This window comes from Spermophilus citellus (assembly GCF_964194105.1).
Source record: "Spermophilus citellus genome assembly, chromosome: 1".
Taxonomy (NCBI): Eukaryota; Metazoa; Chordata; class Mammalia; order Rodentia; family Sciuridae; genus Spermophilus; species Spermophilus citellus.
This window is the reverse complement of record NC_138182.1, coordinates 144,410,393-144,434,045: the sequence shown is the minus strand read 5'-3', so window position 1 is coordinate 144,434,045 and position 23,653 is coordinate 144,410,393. Positions and strand designations below refer to the sequence as shown.

At 35.0% G+C, this 23,653-nt stretch overlaps 1 protein-coding gene across 3 annotated transcripts in view; it reads left to right on the top strand.

Annotated features, from left to right (window-relative positions):
- AFF4 (ALF transcription elongation factor 4) overlaps nt 1-23,653 on the top strand; it is a 95,461-nt gene that overhangs the window by 60,177 nt on the left and 11,631 nt on the right. For all 3 annotated transcript variants that reach the window (XM_081292298.1, XM_081292299.1, XM_081292297.1), the window contains 13 exons: nt 4,595-4,631; nt 7,400-7,448; nt 10,195-10,249; nt 10,711-10,748; nt 11,145-11,307; nt 12,986-13,903; nt 16,450-16,538; nt 17,182-17,422; nt 19,998-20,092; nt 21,175-21,238; nt 21,349-21,485; nt 21,730-21,801; nt 23,403-23,496. In XM_081292298.1, the coding sequence (XP_081148424.1) occupies nt 4,595-4,631; nt 7,400-7,448; nt 10,195-10,249; nt 10,711-10,748; nt 11,145-11,307; nt 12,986-13,903; nt 16,450-16,538; nt 17,182-17,422; nt 19,998-20,092; nt 21,175-21,238; nt 21,349-21,485; nt 21,730-21,801; nt 23,403-23,496 (2,052 nt within the window). The remainder of the gene's footprint in view (nt 1-4,594; nt 4,632-7,399; nt 7,449-10,194; nt 10,250-10,710; nt 10,749-11,144; nt 11,308-12,985; nt 13,904-16,449; nt 16,539-17,181; nt 17,423-19,997; nt 20,093-21,174; nt 21,239-21,348; nt 21,486-21,729; nt 21,802-23,402; nt 23,497-23,653) is intronic.

The following is a 23,653-nucleotide window of genomic DNA, read 5'->3' as shown; positions in this document are numbered from 1 at the left end:
CCTAGCCCCTATTTCTTTGCTTTTCAAAAACCACAATGACTCATGTGTATGAACTTTAAAGACTTGGAAACAGGATTTTCTAAATTCAGTGGCTTTTGACCCTATTTTCTAAAATGCAGCCCTTTTATTTTTCTGAAAACTAATTTATATCAGAGAACATGGAAATCTACTAGCTCAACAGCTATAGAAACTTTTGCATCTTAAGATATAGGACTGAAAATTTAGTATCATGGTTCAGTAAACCTGGGATGCCTTCCATTTATGTACTGTGTGACATCCAATGAAAACTATATATCAAGGTAAGCCTATCTTTGTCAGACCTTTGAAGTGTGATTTTTTTTTTTTTTGTAGAAGAAAGGCTTCGCTGTCATTAATTAATAGAATTTAAAAACTTACGTTAAAATATTATTTTACTCTAATCATTTAAAATCTAAGGTATTTAAGATTAAAAACATTTTATCTAACGTTGAGTAGTAATACAATATGTTTATTTTGGACATAAATGGAAAATATTCCCCTACCTCCTGCACTTGATCCTTGACCCTTTTAATTTTTTATTTTGAGACAAGGTCTTGCCAAGTTGACTGCATTGCTGAGGCTGGCTTTGAACTTGTGATCTTCCTATCTCAGCCTCCTGAGGAAAATTTCTTAATAATGGAATGTATGATGTAAAAGCTCCGAGACCAGCTTATTCAAGCTATAGTTATCTCCTACTTGTACCACTATAAAATAATCTCCTAACATGTATCTATTTTCATTCTAGTTTCCTGAAAACTGTTTTCCACTAAATAGCCAGGATGGTCTTCACAGGATAGATGTGAGTGTGTAACTCTTTTGCTTAATAAACTACACACACACACACCACACACACCACACACACACACACACACACATTTAATATGGTCTTTAAGCTATATGATGTAGCTTTTTAGGTTTTCAGTCTCATTTCTTGATCACTCTTTCCCTGGTATCTTTTCTTCTTCATGGGTTGCCTTTAAGGCCTTCATACAAGCTGTGCTATTCTCTTTCTGGCCCTTAAACATACTTTTCTCTCTCCCCTAAGCACTTATCTTTGTCCTTTCCCTACATACATTTTCATATTCAGCTGAATACTACCTTCCCCTAAGTGAGCATTTGCTCTTCTTTCTGACTAGATATCTTCATAGATGCCACTATAAACCATACATAATTTTGTATGTGTTTGCCCTTCATTACTTACCACATTGCCATTTTACCTTTATTTTATTTGCACGGTATTCACTGTCAGCATTATTTCAATAAATGCTAAGCTCCATGAGAGCAAGACCCATGTCTGTTTTTGCTTATCACTCTGTTTCCCCAGTGTTTAGATACATGAATGAAGTGTAATGCCAGAGTTTGGGTTTCATTCCCAGTAGAAACTAAGAACTATTGAAGGGTCTGTAAAATAAGACTTGGGTTTAAAGAAGCTAAATTGGAGCCTGTAGTAGAGTGATTCAGAGACTAGAACCTGGAATATCCATTAGATGGCCATCAGATGAACAAGAAGAGATCCTAAAGACAAACTTAGTGGTGCATGCCTCTAGTCACAGTGACTCGGGAAGCTGAGGATGGAAAATTACAAGTTCAAGGTTAGCTTGGGCAAATTAACAAGACCCTGTCTCAAACTAAACTAAAATAAAATAAAATAAAAAGCTGGGATCAGGGGCTGGGGCTGGGGCTCAGTGGTATAGCGCACTTGTCTAGCATGTGTGAGGCAGTGGGTTTTGATTCTCAGCACCACATATAAATAAATAAAATAAAAGGTCTATCAACAACTGAAAAAAAAAAAAAAAGCTGGGATCAACTCAATGGTAGAATGCTTTCCTAACGTGTGAAGCCCTGTGTTCAATCTTGAGTACTGCAAAGAAGAAAAAAAAAAGAAAGAAAAAGGAGCCTGAAGTCTTCATAATAGAAGATTATGAAGATGCAGGAGAGATGATGTTGTATTTTAGTAGGTATTGTAAAGACAGAACCTAGTAGTATTTGGTGACCAGCTGACTATTGTCAGAGATGAGAGTAAAATCAGATTACTTAGAAGCCTGAGCTATTAAATTTTAGGCTTTACCAAGTAAATGAGTACGAGAGAAGTTCAAGGGAGTAGAGGGGTCTTCATTTTTAACACGATTTATAAAAGTTATCAGAGCAATCTCTTGGCCACATCTGTGTTTACTTTTTTTTGGTACCAGGGATTTAACAGAGATACGTAACCACTGACCTGCATCCCTAGATCTTTTTATTTTTATTTATGTTTTTTTTTTTTGAGACATAGTCTTGCTAAGTTGCTAAGGCAACTTGTGATTTTCTTGCTTCAGCCTCCCAAGATGCAGGTGTGCACCATTGCACCTGGCTCTGTTTCTATTTTTTGAAAAGCATTATTGAGATATAATTCACTTACCATGTAATTCATTCATTTAAAGGGTACAATTCATTTGTTTTGAATATATTTATAGATATGTGAAACCACTACAGCTATCCATTTTAGAACATTTCATTACATCAAAAAGAAATTCCTTACACTGTATCTGTTTCCCCTTTTCCTCTATTCTTTCTCTCAGCCCTAAGAACACTAATCTATCTATATAAATTTTCCTGTTCTAGACATTATATTTAAACAGAATCTTATATTTAAATAGAATCTTATAATATGTGGTTATTTATGCTTGAATTCTTTCACTTTGCATAATGTATCCAAGTTACAGCATTTATAGTACTTCATTCTTTTTTTGGGCAAATAATATTCCATTGTATATGTCTGTTAGCTGTTGGTCATTTGAGTTGTTTCATTTTTTAGCTATTATGAGTAATGATGCTATAAACATGCCTGTAGAAGTGTTTGTGTGGACATATGCATTCATTTAACTTAGGATGGGGGATGTAGCTCAGTGATTGGGTGCTTTCCTAACATGCACAAGGCTCTAGGTTTAATACCCAGTACTGCAAGGAAAACAAAATGTCATTTTGCTTGGTTATATGCCTAAGAATATAATTGCTATAGTATATGGTTAATTCTTTATTTAATCAGTTGAGGAACTGTTAGAATATTTCCAAAGCATCTACCCCATTTATATTCCCATTACGGTTCTGATTTCTTCACATCCTTGTCAACACTTGTTATTATCTTTTTCATTCTAGTCATCCTAATGAGTGTGTAGCAGTATTTCATCATGGATTTGATTTGTATTTCCTTGATACAGATGATGTCAGACATCTTGCTTGTACTTATTGTCCATTTACATGTCTTCTTTGGTGAAATGTCTATTTAGATCATTTTCTCGTTTTTAATTGGGTTGTCTTGTATCATTGAATTGTAAGAGCTGTATACATATTATGGATACTAGCCTATTTTCAGATATGAATTGCAAATATTTTATATATTTTTTTGTGTGTGTGCTTCATGCTTTTGCTATAATATATAAGAATTCTCTGCAAATCCAAAGCTGTTTAGATTTGGCATTATGTTTTCTAAGCGTTTTATAGCTTTAGCTTTTTCAATTAGGTCTTATATATATTTATGTAGTGTGATATAAAGGTCCAGCTTCTTTTCTTTTGCATGTAAGTATTCAGTTTTCCTAGCACTGTTTGTTGAAAAGACTATTCTTTCTCCATTAGTCTTGGCACCCTTCTTCAAAATTAGTTGACTATACATGTAGGTTTACATCATTTTTTAACAGTAAACTATATTTTAGCCTTCTTACTGTGTGGATTGTTCTTTCACAGATAATCTGTCAGTAAATGAAAAGTATGATTATTTTTAAATAGGCTTTTTAGGGGATCTCTGTGTATTTTTAGGACCACATCTTGTTGGCACATATTACCTAGATAAATGGCACAATTCGCATATAAAGCAGCTATCCTGGTCATGAATGTGATTTGCAAAGCCATGTTCTTTTCACCAACAGTGATATTTTGGTTTCTGTTGCATTGGTGCTTCTTGAATGTAGGGTGTGATTATAGGACTTTTGAAAGTAGTATATAACAGTCTCTTCCTCGAGTTGCTAATGATTTATAAGATATTAGGGAGAGGGAAGGAATAAAATAATATTGGAATACTCATGTAGTGGTGTTTTTTTTTTGGGGGGGGGGCTTTCCATGAAAGCAGTATAGTTTGAATGTCTGTAGTTAATACATCCATTTTAACCCAGTATACTATTTTTATAGTATTTCCTTTTTTAAAAAATTAAGCATTTTTTTAAGACCTAGAGCTTAAGTTGAAATTATTTACTCTCTAGTTCTCTAATGTAGGTTATTAGTACCAGGGATACTCCTGAAAAGCATCCAGTATGGAAAGCTTAAATGTTTTTTGTATTGAGCTCTGTAAAGTCCATTATGGACTTTAATTCATCCATTTAAAGGGTACAATTCATTTGTTTTGAATATATTTATAGATATGTGAAACCACTACAGCTATTCATTTTAGAACACTTCATTCTAAGGCTAATTAGATGCCATTACATTCTTTCAATACTTTTTCTTTCATGTACTTGAAGCATTTTTGTGTACTTTGGAGCATTGTCTACTAATGAACCTTTCTTTCTGAATATCACTTTGTACATTTTGTGTTCCTTTTCCTTAGGAGACTCAGCAATCCAATTTTGGCCCTGGAGAACAAAGTGAGTATTTCTTTTGCCTTCTGGTTTTTAAATTAAGCTATTTATTGAGCATTTGATTCACCTGGCCTTAAATTCCTTTAATAATTCTTTTTGCATGTCTTATTCTAATTTTATGATCCAATAAATAGTAATGGATTAAGCTGAATATTGGTATGGCTATAATAATCAAAATATTATAGATCATTATAGATCACAATAAACTTCTATTATTTGAACTAATAGTTGAAAGTGCATAGACTCAATTTGATGGGCATCTCATAAATCAAGAACCATTTTCCACTGTTTTTCCATTTCCTTGATGAAGATAAAGTGTTTCTAAAATTATAAAACTAAACAAGAACACCTCATTTTAGCTGATCAAGATGCTTCTCTTTCTGTATCTGTGCATTTTCCATTTGTTTATTCCTGCGTCGTCTGGTCTGTGTAGAAAGCCTGCCATCCCCTGCAACCCTGCTTTTTCACCCTAACTCTTAAACTTCTTAATAGAACTTGAGGGGAAGTCAGTGCTAGGAAGTTCATGTATGGTCCCAAGAGATACGTAGACTAATGGTGGGAAGGTCAGGAACCATTGCAAATTTCTGGGCTTCACCATTGTGTTAGTGTTTCATCACTGTGACCAAAATACCTGCCCAGAACAATGTAGAGGAAGAAAAATTTATATTGACTCACATTTTTATAGATTCAGCTGGTTCTATCTCTGTGGGCCTGAGATGAAGCAGAACATCATGGTGGGGGATAGCTGCTCAGTTCACTGTAGCTGGGAAATGGAGTGTGTATAGGTGGGGAGACTGCGAAGAAAATGAACCTTTCCTGGGCATGCCTCCAGTGATCCACTTCCTGCAGCTTTGCCCCAACTGCCTATACTTATCACCCAGTTTAATTCATTCAGACTAGGATGGACTGTTTAGGTTATAGCTCTCATAATCTGATTATTGCACCTTTGAATATAATATGCCTGCATTAACAGAAGAGCTGTTGGGGGATATCTCATATTCAAACCATGACAACCACATAGCTCTGTAACAAAACCAGATTTTTTTTAATATTTATTTTTTAGGTGTAGATGGACACAACACAATGCCTTTATTTTTATGTGGTGCTGAGAATCGAACCCCGGTCCCACCCATGCTAAGCGAGTTCTCTATCACTGAGCCACAGTCCCAGCCCAGATTTTTTTTTTCCTATTTAATTGTAGATGGATACAATATCTTTATTTTATTTTATTTATTTTTATGTAGTGCTAAGGATTGAACCTAGGGCCTCACACATGTGAGGCAAGTGCTCTACTACTGAGCTAGGACCCCAGCCCCAAACCAGATATTTTTGCCAAGAGCAATAATTTCTTCTTTTTTAAAATTTATGTTTTAGTTGTAGGTGGACATAATAGCTTTGTTTTATTTATTTATTTTTATGTGGTGCTGAGGATTGAACCCAGGTCCTCACATGTGCTAGGTGAGAGCTCTACACTAAGCCACAACCCCCGCCCAAGAGCAATAACTTCTTAAGTAAGGTAGATTTGCACTAGTTTCACGGTATTTGGGGAGATGAAAATACGGACCTTTTTGATCTTTTGCTAAGTTATCTTAATGCAGAGATAAAATTAGAAGAATCTCTCTTTTATTGTTGTACTTTCTCTATATGTTCATCTTAGTTTTGCCTTGTAGCCAAGTTTACAGAAAAAAGGGACCTGATATTATTTACATGCAGAAAATATCTAGCTATAAACCACAACATTTCCATTTTCTCTCTTCATTTATGAACATCTCATTCTTGCTTCTACCCCACAACTCTTCTCTTGCCTCAAAGCTAACTATGACAGATGTGATCCCAAGCTGTATCTCCTCTCTCTTTTTGTTTGTATATATATTACTAAGAACTGAATTGGGGCCTCACACATTGTAGGAATGTGCTGTACCACTGAGCTGCATTCCCAGCCCTTTATTTTTCCTTTTGAGGCAGAATCTTTCTAAATTGCTCTGGTTGATTTCCAATTTATGATCTTCCTGCCTCAAAGTAGCTGGGATTAGAGGTGTGCACTCCCACATCTTATTTGGCTTGGCTTGGCTCTTTATTACCTTGTGTTTTTCACTTAATTTATTTTAACCCTGTCTATCAATATAAAGCTGTCATTCATTCTAATATTAAAATTGTGTTATGTGAGAGTGTTGTAATTTAAGTGAGGCACAGTGGCGCAAACCTATAATCCCAGCGGCTCGGGAGGCTGAGGCAAGAGGATCACAAGTTCAGAACCAGCCCCAGCAACTTAGTGAGGCCCTAAGCAACTCATTGAGACCCTGTTCTCCAGCTAAAATACAAAAAAGGGCTGGGGATGTTGCTCAGTGGTTAAGCACCCCTGGGTTTAATCCCTGGTTCATAATATATATAACTTTAACTGGTCCTCTACTGATGGACTTGTAGTTCTACTTTTTGCTTTTACAAAGCATACTATTACATGTGTGTGTTTTCCGTGTGTTTCTCCAGATATCCCTGGAATGTAAAATTGCTTTCATTGAATAGTATTTCTAGATTGCCTGCCCAAAAGATTGTGTGAGTTAACAGTCCTATATGAGTATGCCTGTTTCTTCCCCCATTCTCCCCATATAAAAGTAGCTATAATAATGTCATATTATTGGACTTCAATGTGTTGCCATTGTGATGGTTGTAGAATTGTTTCAGTTTATATTTCTTTGAGGGTAGATATTTTGCATACATATTTTATGATCTAAATAGAAAATTTCAGTTGCTTATTCTGTGTTATTTTGTTCCAGAAAGATACAATCCTTCTGCTAAAACTTCAAATGGGCACCAGTCTAAATCGTAAGTTTATAGCTTAATAAGTTTGTCTCTTTGTCTCTTTTTCAATGAGTTATCTGTAATATCTGGATATTTTGAACAGTACTTAAAAATGTTATTCTACTGTTTACTTTTTAATGTTTTGCTAGAGATAGAACCTAGGGTCTTGTGTATGCTAAGCATATGCATTACCTCAGGCAGAAATATTAATCTTTTAGTGCAGGTATAGGCAAACTTTATGAAAAGGATCATATAGTGAAATATTTTAAGTATTTAGGGGCACATGGCTTCTATATTGAATACTTAATTCTGTCATGGTAGTATAAAATTGTAGCTATAGACCATGGATGTGTCTGTGTTTCAATAGAACTTTCTTCAAGCTGGGCACAGTGGTGCATGCCCCTATTCCCTGTGGCTCCAGAGTCTAAAGCAGAAGGATCACTAGTTCAAAGCCAGCCTCAGCAACTTAGCGAGCCCTGTCTCAAAATAAAAAGGCATGGGAATGTAGCTCAGTGATTAACTGCTTCTGGATTCAAATTCTGGTACAAAGAAAAAGAACTCATTTTAACAATACATTGGTGGCCTAGGTTTTTCTTTGTGGGCTATAGTTTTCCTTGCTCTGAGATCACAGGTTTTTTCCCTCATCTCTCAGAGGTGTGTTTGTATGTATAGTTTATATTTAATAAAGAAATCATCTTAAAAAGAGAGGCTTTCCCCTCCATTTAGCCATGTTATATATTTAAGTAACATAATTGGTACTGTCTTTGTTTTTATATTTTTATTTTGTAGGTAGGAATATATATGAAAATGTAATATATATGAGAATGTAACAATAACTTCTCAAAGAGTAAACTCTTGAACTTCCAAGACTAAAAGTTAACTCAGAGGTTAAAACACTTTCTAAAGAATTTATGGCCACAGCACCAGTTTTCTATGCCATAGCTATAAACTACACTGATCACCTTAGTTTAGTAGCCTCTTCAGCTGAACAAAGGGAGGACTGAGGACTGCTGAAGAATTCAAATTATATTCCTACTCATATTTATATTCAAAAGCTTGATGTATGCTTACAATATATGTGCATTTCACTTTGATTGCTGAGGGAAAAAAAGTCTGGTAAAAGCTTTTTTAAAAAAAAACTATATATGTGTATGCATATACAAACACAAGCATCTCATTCATTCATGCATTCATGCATGCATGCATTCATTCATTCATTCATTCATTCATTCATTCATGAAGCTGGGGATTAAACCCAGAGCCTTGTGCATGTGAGGCAAGCACTCTACCAACTGAGCTACATCCCCAGCCCCTGGTAAAAGCTTTGACATATTTATTTACACATGTAAACAGGTTCCTTGAGCTGCCATTATTAAATCATAAGGGCTGGGAGAATTAAATACATTTCCTTACCAAGAGACCAGTCATAGATATGCACTAAGCCCTTGTCCAAAAGAAAACTTTTCCCATCCCATTTAATTGATCCAGTCTTAAAACACTTTTCATAGTTATAATCATTTGGTTAACTTCAAGGTGATTTTTTTTGGATAATACTTGGAATTGGGATTAGATTTTTAAATATAGATTGAGCTTCAAGGGAAAATACAAGTAATTATCCAAGTGAAAGAAGATTTCCTTCCCACTGATTGGAGATGCAATGAAATTTTTAAAAGAAAGATAATGAGATATTAAATATTTTTCTAGTTGCAATTCTCCCTAATCTTTGTATTAATTTTTTCTCTCTTGTAAAACAAGAAGTGTTTATGAGTTATTACTCAAATGTTAAGTTTAATGGCTTTGATTTCATGGTCTTAAGGAAGACTTAAACCTTTAATTTTACTTTCAGAAACTGTCAGTTTATAGCATTTGTGTGTTTTTTTAAAACGGATTTAAATTTTTATCAAGAAGATTTGGAGCTTGGAGTTTCAAAATTCATACATGGTCATTTCTGCTATAACCAAGACTCTCATTAAAAACCATTAATTCTATATAGGATGCCTGTTTCCTAACAAGGCATTTATTTATTAACCCATTGAGTCCAGAATTTTCAATTTTGTGAATATTTCAGTAGAATTGACCCAGGTCATTAAAATCGTTAGAAATAACAATTTAGAGTTTATATATATTATATATTATTAATTAATGGTATATTACAATTATAATAATTATTATCATATAATGCTACTATATATTATATACTATTTTATAGTTTCATAAGTGTTCTACATTTAGAATGATGGGACAGAATGGGTTAATTAGAATTTTGGATGAGGAAATTATGTTCTTCTGGTTTTCACTATTTAGTTGCCAACACAGATTTCTCTTCATGAAACATTGGGAACAAAGAGAGAGAACTATTTGATACTTTAATTTAATTTTTAACTTTTAATTTTCCCTTTGGGAGTTATACATCTCCAGTGGACTGTTGGATATTGCTCTATTAATTTGTTTTAATAATGATGTAAACATCTGTATGCAATTTGAGAAAACAAAAGTGATTATGAGAATTTATAGAAAGTAATTTTTGTTTTATTAGAAAGGAAAGGTGAATATTTTACTCGGGAAAAGTTTAGAGCTTATGACATGGTTAAACTCCTCCTTTCTCTGTTTTCACTCTGAATGTGAACCAAACCAGACGTTTTTGTGTTTCTTAATTAAATCTTTGGCTACCATAGTGATTATTTCTACAAGTATTGGTGTATATTTAATACTCTGGCATCCATGATAAATTGTTCCAAATATAATAATCCTTTTTGCCTTTTCCCTCTAGTATGTTAAAAGATGACTTAAAACTAAGCAGCAGTGAAGACAGTGATGGGGAACAGGTGTGTCTACTACTATATAATTTTGCCAGTCTCATACAGTATTTGTTTTCATTGTATTTTATAAAAATTATAATTGAATAATACATTTACAATTCACTTATTTAGAATGAATTCCTTCCTATAATCCTCTGACACTGGAATATTATAGTTTTCTATGCTGTCTTTAAACCTCCATTCCCCGCCCCCCCCTTGTTTTTTGTTTTTAAAAACTCAACTTTTCTTTAACATTTGTTGTGGGTCAGAACATACTCATGAAGCAAGAGGTTACTGACAAGGAGAAATATTAATAAATTTCTTATCCTGGCAATTCAGTTATTCCTTAAGTAAAAATAATGTGTTAAGTAAACATCGATTCATATGTTTAGAAAAGGTGGTTTTTAAGAATTCAGATATTGTTCACATTGCTACGCAAATAGAGTACTATTCATTCATTCATAGTTTTCCTCATGCTTTTATTTTAGGACTGTGATAAAACAATGCCAAGGAGTACACCAGGAAGGTAGGCATCCTTTTATTTTGTTTTATTTAGAGGGATAAGGTCAGCCTGATTAACATTGTAATAATATAATAAGTGGCCTTATAAAGTAAATATTGTCAGTTGTGATTGTGGAGAAAAAATTCTATAAGTTAACTAAAAATCACTAAATTTTATACTAAAAAACTACATGAATTTATGGTATGTAAATTATACCTTCAGCTGTTTTTAAAAGGTATTAATAGCCGAGTAGTACATCAGAAACTTTTTTAAGGAAGTGTTTATTTTATTTACAATGAAGTTCTGTGTTCACTGAATTGTAACAGCTCAAATAAACATTATAAAGATAGTTGTTGGATTTGGATGTTTTCTTGTCATTGTAAAAGAAACTTTTATTCATTTATGTTTTATTTCCTTTAGTAATTCTGAACCTTCACATCATAATAGTGAAGGAGCAGATAACTCCAGGGATGATTCTAGCAGCCACAGTGGATCTGAAAGCAGCTCCGGATCCGATTCAGAGAGTGAAAGTAGTTCCAGTGACAGTGAGGCAAATGAACCATCCCAGAGTGCATCTCCTGAGGTGAGAAGGGAGTTCCTCATAAGCCTTGGTAAAAATCTGATTTAACTATAAAAGATATAGGAAAAAGATTAAATATTCTGACAAAAAGCAATTGAACTGTGTATTTTAAAGAAAACTAAATACTCTATTTATTTATTTAATTGGTTTATTTTATTTTATTTTTTTAAATACACGACAACAGTGGAATGCATTATAATTCTTATTACACATATAGAGCACAGTTTTTTGTATCTTTGTATATAAAGTTATGTTCGTGCCAATTTATGCCTTTATACATGTACTTTGTGTTTTTTTTTGCATTACAATTCTTTTTTTTTTCCTCATTTTTTTTTTTATTGGTTGTTCACAACATTACAAAGCTCTTGATACAATTCTTAATATACATATATACCACAATTTTTCATATCTGTTTGTATATAAACTATGTTGATACCCAGTTCAAGTCTTCATATGTGTACTTTTGTATAATGAGGTCCATCACATTCCACCATCCTGCTAATCCCCTGGCCCCTCCCTTTCCCTCCCTCTGTTTATTATTTAACAGAATTCCCCCTCTGCCCCCCCCCCCCCCACCAAATTTAGGAACTGTTTGAAATTCTGTTAGCAGATCATTAAAATATTGGATTTCTTGCCCAGCGGCTCAGGAGGATCAAGAGTTCAAAGGCAGCCTCAGCAACAGCGAGGTGCTTATTAGCAACTCAGTGAGACCCTATCTCTAAAATACAAAATATGACTGGGGATGTGGCTTAGTGGTTGAGTGTCCCTGAGGTCAATCCCCAGTTACCCCCCCCCCCCCAAAAAAAAAGGACTTTTTAAGTTTGGTCTTTACTTTTATGTGTCTATATAGTGTAATTCATGTTATATAGTTATTATGGATAAAAGGAGTTTTATATAGTTTAATTTCACTGTAGCTTGCTAAGTCCTGTTAAAAACCTCCTGTAGGGCAAGTGTGGTGGCACACGCCTGTAATCCCAGTGACTTGGGAGCCTGAGACAGGAGGATTGCAAATTCAAGGCCAACCTCAACAACTTAGTGAGACCCTAAGCAACTCATCAAGACCGTATCTCACAATTTTAAAAAAGGCCTGGGGATGTGCTTCAGTGGTTAAGCACCCCTGGTTCCAATCCCTCGTACCTCCAAAGCAAAACAAAACAGCAACAACAACAAAAAAAACCTCTTTGGGTACCTACATTATTTGTTTAGTTTCTGGAATTATACTATGTGATTTCTTGTTACAATGCTTTTCCTCCCCTCTCCCCCATGCTGGGGATTCAACCCAGTCTCTACCATCCCTAGTACTGCAGCCATTAAAAACAAAAAACAGCAACAACAACAAAGAAACCTCACTAAATTGCTGAGGCTAATCTCCAATTTGTAATTTTTCCTGTTTCAACCTCCTAAGTAGCTGGGATTATATGCCTGGCTGTAATTAATGCCTTTCAAGTTAGATTTCTGACATGAATTTGTTGTTTAAAGGCCACATATAACATATGCTCATTCAAGTTAGATTAGAGCTAGTAGTAAATACTTCATCCGTGCTTTAGTCCAGTCAAAACAGTTAAAAGCACATTCTTTTATTGGATTAGACATTAGAGTTTTTCCTTTTTTTTTTTTTGATATTATGAAGAAGGAAGAAAACTTCAATGTTGAAAAAAGTATATGTATTTCTGTTTTTCAGCCTGAACCACCACCAACAAACAAATGGCAACTTGATAACTGGTTAAATAAAGTGAACCCACATAAAGTTTCACCAGCGTCTTCTGTGGACAGTAACATCCCATCCTCTCAAGGCTACAAAAAAGAAGGCCGAGAACAGGGCCCTGGGAATAGCTACGCAGATCCAGGAGGGCCCAAGGAAACAAGTTCTGCTACTCCTGGACGAGACTCCAAAACTGTCCAAAAGGGATCAGAAAGTGGGCGTGGTAGACAGAAGTCTCCAGCACAGAGTGACAGCACAACACAGAGGAGAACTGTAGGCAAAAAACAACCCAAAAAAGCTGAGAAGGCAGCTGCTGAAGAGCCTCGTGGAGGCCTGAAGATAGAAAGTGAAACCCCTGTAGACATGGCTACCAGCATGCCCTCCAGCAGACACAAAGCAGCCACCAAAGGCTCAAGGAAACCCAATATAAAGAAGGAGTCTAAATCTTCCCCACGACCTACTGCAGAGAAAAAGAAATACAAGTCAACGAGTAAATCTTCCCAGAAATCGAGGGAAATCATAGAAACAGATACCTCATCCTCAGATTCAGATGAAAGTGAGAGCCTTCCTCCTTCTTCTCAAACTCCTAAGTATCCTGATAGTAATAGGACTCCCGTTAAACCCTCCTCTGTGGAGGAAGAAGATAGTTTTTTTCGGCAACGAATGTTCTCTCCTATGGAAGAGAAGGAACTCCTTTCACCCCTCAGTGAGCCTGATGACAGGTATCCACTTATTGTGAAGATTGACCTGAATCTCTTGACTCGAATACCAGGAAAGCCTTATAAAGAAACTGAACCACCCAAGGGGGAAAAGAAAAATATGTCAGAAAAACATACCCGAGAAGCTCAGAAGCAAGCCTCAGAAAAAGTTTCCAACAAAGGCAAGAGGAAACATAAGGTTTGTTGTTTGTTTTGTTTTTTTTCAGTGCTTGGAATTGAACCTAGGTCCTTGAGAATGCTAGGCAAGTACTCCACCACTGAGCTATATTATACCCAGCCAAGCACAAGGTCTGTAAAAGATTTTTGTTGTTCATTTTTAAACATCAGAGTCTGAAGTGCTATGGAAATCTCAGCCACAGAATAATAAAAATGTGTCATGAGCTCAAGGCCCAGTTGAAACTACATATATGGAGCAGTCTCTTGAGGACCTCTCTGCTTCTACCTGTTTCCCTCAGTGAATCCAGGATTATTTTGAATTAAATAAGAAATGAGCCAGAACTTCTGTGTGTGGTGGTCAGGCCTTGGTAACATTCTTAAAATATTGGTTGTGGGTGTTTTTAGTTGGAATACAATCCTTATCATTCTTTACTGTCTTCTACCCAAACCAAGTGTGACTTGGTTTGGGTAGAAGACAGTAATTCCAGCCCCCAAAAGTTTAGTCACCAATTTTGACACATCCTTGAGAATTTTTCTCATCCACTGTCCACATCTGTGCCTACCTTTTTTCTTTTTGTAGCAGGAATTGAACTCAAGACAGTCAACCACTGAGCCACATCCCTAGCCCAATTTTTTTTTTTTTTTTGAGAGAGAGAGAGAGAGAGAATTTTTTAATATTTATTTTTTAGTTTTCGGCGGACACAACATCTTTGTTTGTATGTGGTGCTGAGGATCGAACCCGGGCCGCACGCATGCCAGGCGAGGGCGCTACCGCTTGAGCCACATCCCCAGTCCCCCTAGCCCTATTTTGTATTTTATTTAGAGACAGGGTCTCACTAAGTTGCTTAGCACCTCGCCATTGCTGAAGCTGGCTTTTAACTCGTGATTCTCCTGGCTCTATATTTTTTCCTTTAACCAAAGTCAGAACTAAAAACATCTCCTGGGGTTGGTTGTATAGCTTAATGGGTAGAGCACTTGTCTATCATTTGTGAGGCTCTGGATTCAATCCCCAGCTCTAAAGTGGAAAAAAGAAAGGAAAAAAAAAAAAAAGTTTTCTGGCATATACCAGCTCTCATCTATAAGTATTTTCAAGGCAATTTAGAGACAAAGCTTGGAGTATGTTTAAGGTTAGCTTTTTGTAGACCTAGGAAATGTGAAATTTCATGGATGTCTAAGATTTAATGTAGATATGCTGGGTGGCATGTGCCTGTATTCACAGTTACTCCAATACATATGTGTGAACATAATTCAAAGTACTGAAAGTAAAGCTTGAACAAATGAACAGGTAGGTACTAAAATGGCCTTATCAGATAAACTTAGAAAACAGCCCCCAACCCAGTTGACCTGAGAGTCACACATGGGGGAGCATTTCCTTAAAACCTAGTAGAGCCTAAGACTTTTTTTCCCCTTTCCTTTTCTTAAAACCATAGTACAATGCACAGATGATACATATTCAGACAAACTAGAATAATACTTCACTTTTTCATTTTTTAAATCTTCCAAAATTGAAATTGTTCATATGATTTGAATTTCTTACCATGTTCTGCCACAATAGCTAATGAGATTCCATTATTATATTATAGGGATGCTTTATTCATCCATGAGGGAAGCTGTTTAGTAAGCTGTGTAGGGCTGTTGGTCCCTGTGCTTCTGAGCCTCAGATCTTGGACTTGTTTGTGGAATTTTATTCATAGAATTATGTGGAATGTGGGTTTATATATGATAGACTTTGTTCCTTAGAAAACTAGGATGTTTTTTCATGGAGTAGGAGGGGGAAACGTCTTTTTGTGCTTAGAAAGTATTACATATTCTTTAAAGCTATCCAAACATTTAAAATGTAATAAAAAGTCCTTTTTTACTCTTTTGTTTAAAATTTTTACAGCATATATGTAACATGTAGTTTTTCCTTAATAAGGAGCTCTGCATCCCTTTCTCTCCCATATTTAATTATCTCATTATCATATATTTCTCTGAAGATTTTTTATATCAATACCTGTAAATCAGATTTTGACTTTATAAAATGTATAATATTAGAAACTCGATTAAGATTTTTTAAATTCATGGATTTGTTAAGATAAATGTTTTAGGCAATTCCTGGAGATAAAGCAGATAGTAGTGAGAGGAGAACCAGTCAAAAGTAATGAAGGATATAGGGGTTGAGGTTGTGGCTCAGTGGTAGAGTGCTTGCCTAGCACGTGCAGGGCTCTGGGTTCCATCCTCAGCATCATATAAAAATAAAATATTTTTTTAAATCCTGTAAAAACAAAAAACCAAAATAAAGGTATTTGTCCATCTACAACTAAAAATATAAATATTTTTTTAAAAAGTAATGACATAATTTTCTTATGTCTCATTGTTCAGCTTTAATCATTTGTGTGTAAGAGAATAGGCTTTTGCTATAGCAAATGTTTACAATCTTTTGTTCTGATATTATCCCTGCTATTATCTTAGTAGGGATAAGCTGGAGATTTCTAATGGATTTCTAATAGCTAAAATTAAATGGAAAAATAAAATAAAATCAGACCTACTACCAGCTATTTTTTTTTTTTTTTTTTTTTTCCCATCTAGAATGAAGATGATAACCGAGCCAGTGAGAGCAAAAAACCCAAAACAGAGGAAAAGAACTCATCTGGCCACAAGCCATCCAGCAACAGAGAGTATGTGTCCAAAACATGTTGCATGCAGTGTTGTTAATACATGTTTATCATTTGGTATTGGGTACTTTCTGAGATGCTCCCAGTGTGTTCCTTTTAGTAAGTGGATATTATACATGTACATACACACATATACTAAATAGTGGGAGCTTTTGCTTTTAACTATTGAAGATGGAAAACATAAAGATTTGGTTATATTCTCCTCTCTCATTTTAATGGACTAGGGGTGAGTATGGTAAAGTGTTAAGTAAAGCTTTATCACTTTCTGGATAGATGGAAAGCTTACATATAACTTGTAAGAGACCAGTTGCTAACTTAGGAGCATTAATCTTTTTGCCTGCCATTCATCTGTTTGCTCATTTATTTAATCAATATTTATTAAGTCCTTAATTATGTGTCAGGTGATGTTTTAGACACTGGGTATACTGCTTGTGGGGGCACAAAAAATGGGGTGGGGAAAGAAAAAACAGACAAGATACCTACCCTCATGGAATTTACAGTCTCATTTTGTTTTGCAATAATCATTTATTCTAATAATCAGATGGGGAAAAACAAATTTGTCTTGAAAGCAGGTAAAGAGAATGGAAAAATCCATCACCCCTGTATTACTGTGTAGAGAAATGAGGGCATTTGTTTTGTTTGGCAGGTCATCAAAGCAGAGCGCTGCAAAAGAAAAGGAGTTGTTACCTTCACCTGCTGGGCCTGTTCCTTCAAAAGACCCAAAAACAGAGCATGGCTCTCGGAAGAGGACTATTAGTCAGTCATCTTCCTTAAAGTCAAGCAGTAATAGTAACAAGGAGAATAGTGGCAGCAGCAAAAACAGTTCCTCTGCAGCAAAACAGAAGAAGACAGAAGGGAAGACTTCCAGTAGCTCCAAGGAGGTTAAGGTATGATGTTGGGAGCTTGAGCCTTTTGAAAATCACTCTCATTGCTATAATTTCTTCAAGGTGACAACTGTACTTTAACATCTTTGTTATATGCTTTAACATCTTTGTTAATTTCTCAGTAAATATATAGACCTGTGTGTTTCTCTCTCAGTTTATCAAAGTATTGATAAAGTGATTCAGTTATTTCAGACCATAAAAGCAATAAGTCAGCTGGCCACATGGATACTAATTAAGATAGAAGCCCATAATTGAAAAAGTTGGTTATGGACATTTTCAAAATAAATACCACATGGTTCCAATGTTAAGATTAAGTTCTTGTCTGTAGTTTGAAATGGTTTTCAAGTTTCTTGGAATTAGATTTTACAGTCAAATATATTGCATGAATATCGTATATATTACAAATATACTACATGAAGTGACAAAGCACTTGGCTTTATTCATGAAATAGAAAAAATATTTAGCTAAGCTAGTTCTGAAATTATTCCTAATATTATTTTTCCTGACAGACTCATAATGTAGAGAAATATTCTTCATGTTTGTGGATGGCTATTTGGGCCAGAGAAGCTTTTTCAAGGCAGTACCTTAATGACTCTCCCCCTCAGTTTCTTACCAGGTTGTTTGTATTGCTTTGTGTTTGTATTGATTATTCTGATCAGGAACAAATTTCTGAAACTAGGGCAATAATCTAAAGTTTTAGGAGTTTAACTCACTGGATTTTTGTGACTATATGTTTGAAAGTTGAAAAATTAGACTAATAAATGCTATTAGTCATGCTTATTAAACTTGTTAATTTAAGTGTTTTAAGTTGAGATAATTTAAATTATGAGCAACTTCTCAAACATACGTACAGCAGGCGGGCTCTTCAACTGAACACCCTTCCTTTTTCTACAGTAGATTGGAGAATTCTTATGTCCTGAGGATGTAACAGTCTTTTTACCATTCCAGTTCTCCAGTTGCCTGCTTGCTCTTTCTCAATCTCCTGTCTTTTCATTGCAGGTTTTGAGGCCTTTTTTAAATAAACAAAATAAAAAACATTAATTGAACTCACCTGCTTATTTGGCTTCTGCTGTCTCAAGGATAAAAATCTCTTCTTTATGAAAGAAGTTTTATTTTCTTAACAGCAGAGATTTTTTTGTTGTTGTTGTTTTCTTCAGTGTTTGATTTACCGGGTAATTTAGAAATGTTTTTGGATTAAATGCAGTCACTTGGTACTCCATCATTTTCAAGAAAAAATAGATCCAATTTTAGTCTCAGGCTCTTCTACTACTTAATAGTTATTAAAAGTTGTTAATCCTAGTTGGTCTTGATAATTACCAACTCAGGCAGTTAAATGAATTAGTTGAAGAAAAATAATTTTCAGAAACCTTCAGTTTTCCTCACATAAATCTAAACTTAGGCACTTACAGGACAGTTATTTTAGTCTCATTACAACTGCAACATTGTATTCAAGAAGCCATTTCAGCTGGCCACACGCCTGTAAACCCAGGCTCAGGAGGCTGAGGCAGGAGGATTGCAAGTTTGAGAACACCCTCGATAATTTAGCAAGACTCTGTCCAAAATTAAAAGGACTGGGAATGTAGCTCAGTAGTTAGTGATCTTCCTTGGGTTCAATCCCCAGTATTGCCACTAACAACAACAAAAAAGCCACTTCATAAGCAACTTTAGCATTTTTTCAAATCTTAAGACTTGTATTTTCATTTCTTGAAGTAATATATTATCCAGTTTTTCTACTATTGAAATATTTGTGTATTCATGGGTTAAATTTTACTAATTTATACTGTTTTATTATGGGAGATTGTATATTCAAAAGTATAGGGCTGAATAGAAAGGCATTTGCAAAGAGAGAGAAAGGAAGAACCCTTGCATAAAGGGATATGATGGAAGGAGGCAGAATAGACATTTTGATAGGAAACAAAGAAAAATGTAAGAAAAGTAGCTAGGCTTTTGAAATCAGGCAGATCTGGGTTTTTAAACTCAAATTCGAGATATGCCACTTAAAATTTGTTTGATTCCTAACATGTGTTGAGGTCCAAGTTTAATCCCTAGCATCGTGAAATTATAAAAAATGGTTATTTGAACTTAGGCAAGTTACTCAGTCCTGAAAATGCTTTTTAAAAAATTCAGTCTAATAGCAGTACCTATTTCATGAGGTTTTTGAAGGATTAACAACTATACTTAGTTAGCTTGGTGTCTGGTATGTAATAAACAGCCAGTAAACATTATATTGTTATTGCTGTTTCCAATGACCAGTAATTACTAATGTATTTTGCCCTTAGAAGTACTGCCATTTTGGTATGTGGTTTCTGTCTTATGTTTTTAACAAGTTCCTTGCCCATTGCCTAGCACATAGTAGACTCTAATAAATATGAGGATGAGTAGTTTGGTTACATAAAATGGACCATTCTGTTTTTTAAAAAGTTTACATTATAAAGTTTATAGAAGTTTTATAACACAAGGAAATCAATTACCAAAGGCAATAGAATTTTGTTTCCATTTTAGCAGTGACTGAAGAAGTACTCTTCGCTTAATTTTTAATCTCACAGTTTTCAACATAGTTATATATTTTTCTGGTCAGGAAAAGGCTCCAAATAGCTCCTCTAACTGTCCTCCATCTACACCAACTCCTGATGCTTCTAAACCTCGGAGAACAAAGCTCGCCTTTGATGACAGGTGAGATAAATAAGATTTTTAAAAATGCATTTGAGAAATCATTACAAGTTGGTCACAGTGACACATGTCTGTAATCCCAGTGACTCAGAAGTCTGAGGCAAGAGGATCACAGGTTCAAGGCCAGCCTGGCAATTTAGCAAGACTTTATCTCAACATAAAATTAAAAGGTTGGGGGACATAGAGAACTTGCCTACCATGTGTGAGCCCCACAAAAAACAAACAAACAAACAAAAAAAAAACAACCAAGAATCATTCCAGTCAGCATGTAAGAAATTCATTTTAATTTCTGTCAGTGATCAGAGGATTAATATTTGTATGTGATCCACAGAATTTTCTGATTTTAACTTGAAAGGCACTCAGTTGTCCAACTACTGCTACTTTAACTTAACTCCATGATTCTCATGAGGGATGTGTATGATGTCTTCCAGTGAGCTGTTACTACTTCTACTCTTACTGTTTAAAATAGTTTTTTTCCCCCCTAGGGAAGAGAAATGATGGTTTTTTCCTGCATTTTGAGAAAATATTATTTCTCCTATCCACATTGTATTTATTCTTAATCTTTAAAATAACTTGATGAGCTTAGTATTTAACATTAGGGAGTTTGATTTCTGATTTTTCTGAGAAGATATGCCATCAGTTGGCCAGAATGATTTATGTTCTTAACCTGATATAAACATTTGTCAGGAAAAAAAAAATCCCAGCCAGGCGCAGAGATGCACACCTGTAATCCCAGCCACTTGGGAGGCTGAGGTAGGAGGATCACAAGTTCAAAGCCAGCCTCAGCAATTTAGCAAGGCCCTAAGCAATTTAGCAAGACCGTGTCTCAGAATAAAAAATAAAAAGGGCTGGGAGGAGACTCAGTGATTAAGCGCCCCCTGAGTTCAATCCTAGGTACCAAAAATAAGTAAGTAAGTAAGTAAGTAAATAAATAAATAAATAAATAAAACAAATGTTTAATGATAGCTTAAGTTTTTTTTTTTAACTTGATGTGAAAATGAAGGGATACTAGAAACTGAAGTAAACTAGTATTATCTTAATGAAAATATTTACCATTTTATTTAAAATGAAAATTTGTATTACAGAAATTATTCAGCAGACCATTATCTACAAGAAGCAAAAAAGCTAAAGCACAATGCAGATGCATTGGTATGTAAATATTCTCCTTATATTTATGTGTTTAATCAAATCAGCTTAAATCCCCATTTGTTGTTTTTACTTATAGTAGTCACCACTAACTACTTTAATCCTTTCTTTAGTCCGATAGGTTTGAAAAAGCAGTATACTATCTTGATGCTGTGGTATCTTTCATTGAATGTGGGAATGCATTAGAGAAGAATGCTCAGGAATCCAAATCCCCATTCCCTATGTATTCAGACACAGTGGAGCTTATCAAGTAAGTGGAAGAATTTGCCACATCATTGGCAATAACATCATTTCTCTGGTCTGAGTAAGAAGAGGCTGATATAACCATATATGCTGAAGAGGATGCTTAGTCCTTTATTTTTCTTGGGAAAGGAGATATACGCATTTAAGTGGATGTTTAGGTTTGATTCTAATGCTTTGAGGACAAAGGAAATCATGAGATCAAAGGGAAGTTTTATGTTCTATTTATCATTTGTATGTTATCTTAATCACAGATATACTATGAAGCTAAAGAATTACTTGGCACCAGATGCTACAGCTGCAGATAAAAGACTCACAGTACTTTGGTAAGTGTTGTGTGTTCCACCCTCTGCTAAATGACATGCAGCCCTTGATAAATTGGGCTGTGTATGTCTTCAATGCCTTGAGAGTATTATCCTTGAATCAACCTTCCTTATTAACCCTGTTACAAACCTGTTCTCAATGAGTCAAGCAGGAAATAACTCAAAATTCCCACTGAAAGATTTTAGTTGTCAATTTCTGATCTCTTGCCCTCTTGATAAGTCTTGGTAGGATGGGATTGATATTGGAATCCTCTCATGAGGGATGTGTATGATGTCTTCCAGTGAGCTGTTTCTGCTTCTACTATTACTGTTTAAAATATTTTTTTTTCCTAGAGAAGAGAAATGATGTTTTTTCCTGCATTTCTTTTAATGCCCTCTCAGTCCTTTCATATACGTACATCTCCTTAGAAGGATAAAGAATATGATCTAAAGTTTGTTTTGTTCCAGCCAGGCATGGCAGCACATGCCTGTAATCCCAGCTGTGCAAGAGGCTGAGGTGAAAGGATCTCAATTTTGAGGCCAGCTTAGGCAACTTAGTGAGACCCTTTGTCTAAAAAGAAATTTAAAAGGCTATGGATCTCAGTAGTAGAGCACCCTTGGGTTCAATTCTGAGTACCATAAATAAATTAGTAAGTAATAAGTAGGTTAGTAAGTTTGTTTTGTTCCTGGAAGGTATTATCAGTTACTGGTTATGTACTTTACTTGGCACTTCGTTTAATATTGGGAATTTATCTTACTGTGAATAAATCTTACACGGTCCTGTTCATCATGAGGTTTACAGTTTAGTGTGAGGAGATAGAAATTAAATAATCACACAAGATATGAATTAAATACTTTGGGAAAAAAAGTATATGTAACTTAAAAAAAAAAAAGCCAAGTATGATGGCATGTGCCTATGATTCTAGTAACTCTGGAAGCCGAGGCAGGAGAGGATCACAAATTTGAGGCCAACCTGGGTAACCTTTTGAAACTCAGTCTCAAATTAAAAAGGGATAAGGATAAGGATGTAGCTCTGTGATAGAGCCTAGTATCACCAAAAACAAAACAAAACAACAACAACAACAACAAAGAATAAGAGTAGAGGGTAGGGAGCAAGGCAGAGGTACAATGAATAGGAAACTTTGAAGGAACTAAAAGAGGGCCAGTGAGAAGTGGACTTGACTGGATATGTAGAGAGGGATGGTCACACAGGGCCTTTATAAAAGCCTGTTAAGGTTCATATGTTCTATCAGAGTTGTGTTTCCTAATTTTTATTTTTTATATTTTAGATTATTTATGATGTGATTCTGTACCTTAGTGATTTTTTTTTTTTTTTTTTTTTGTAATGCATGTGTTAAAATGACATATTGGAATCCTGTGAGTCCCATTAGTCCAACTAATGGGAGGCTAAAACCAAGTTTCTTATCCATCTTCCTTTTCCTATGGTTGTGTACCACAATAAGAATACAGCTTTTGGTTTTACCTAAGGGTTAGTATTGTTGATCTTATACCATGATTTACTCACACGAGCCAGTCCTATATTCTTGCATATTGCAAAGGTTATTTGTACAGATATGGTCAGAATCTGTTATCCTGGTAAATAAGATACTCTTTTCTTTGGCTAGCCTGAGATGCCAATCTTTGCTGTACCTGAGGCTCTTCAAACTGAAGAAGGAAAATGCTCTGAAGTACTCAAAGACACTGACAGAGCACCTGAAGGTAAGTATGCGAAAGAGGAGGGTCCATTTCCTAAGAGACAGAATTTTAAAAGTCTCTCATTACTACCCCAGAAGTGCTCTTATATTTAGGCAAAACACAGCAGGGGAGAATATACTGTTTGAGAACTCTCAAATACGTTCGTGGTTTCCTGGGATTT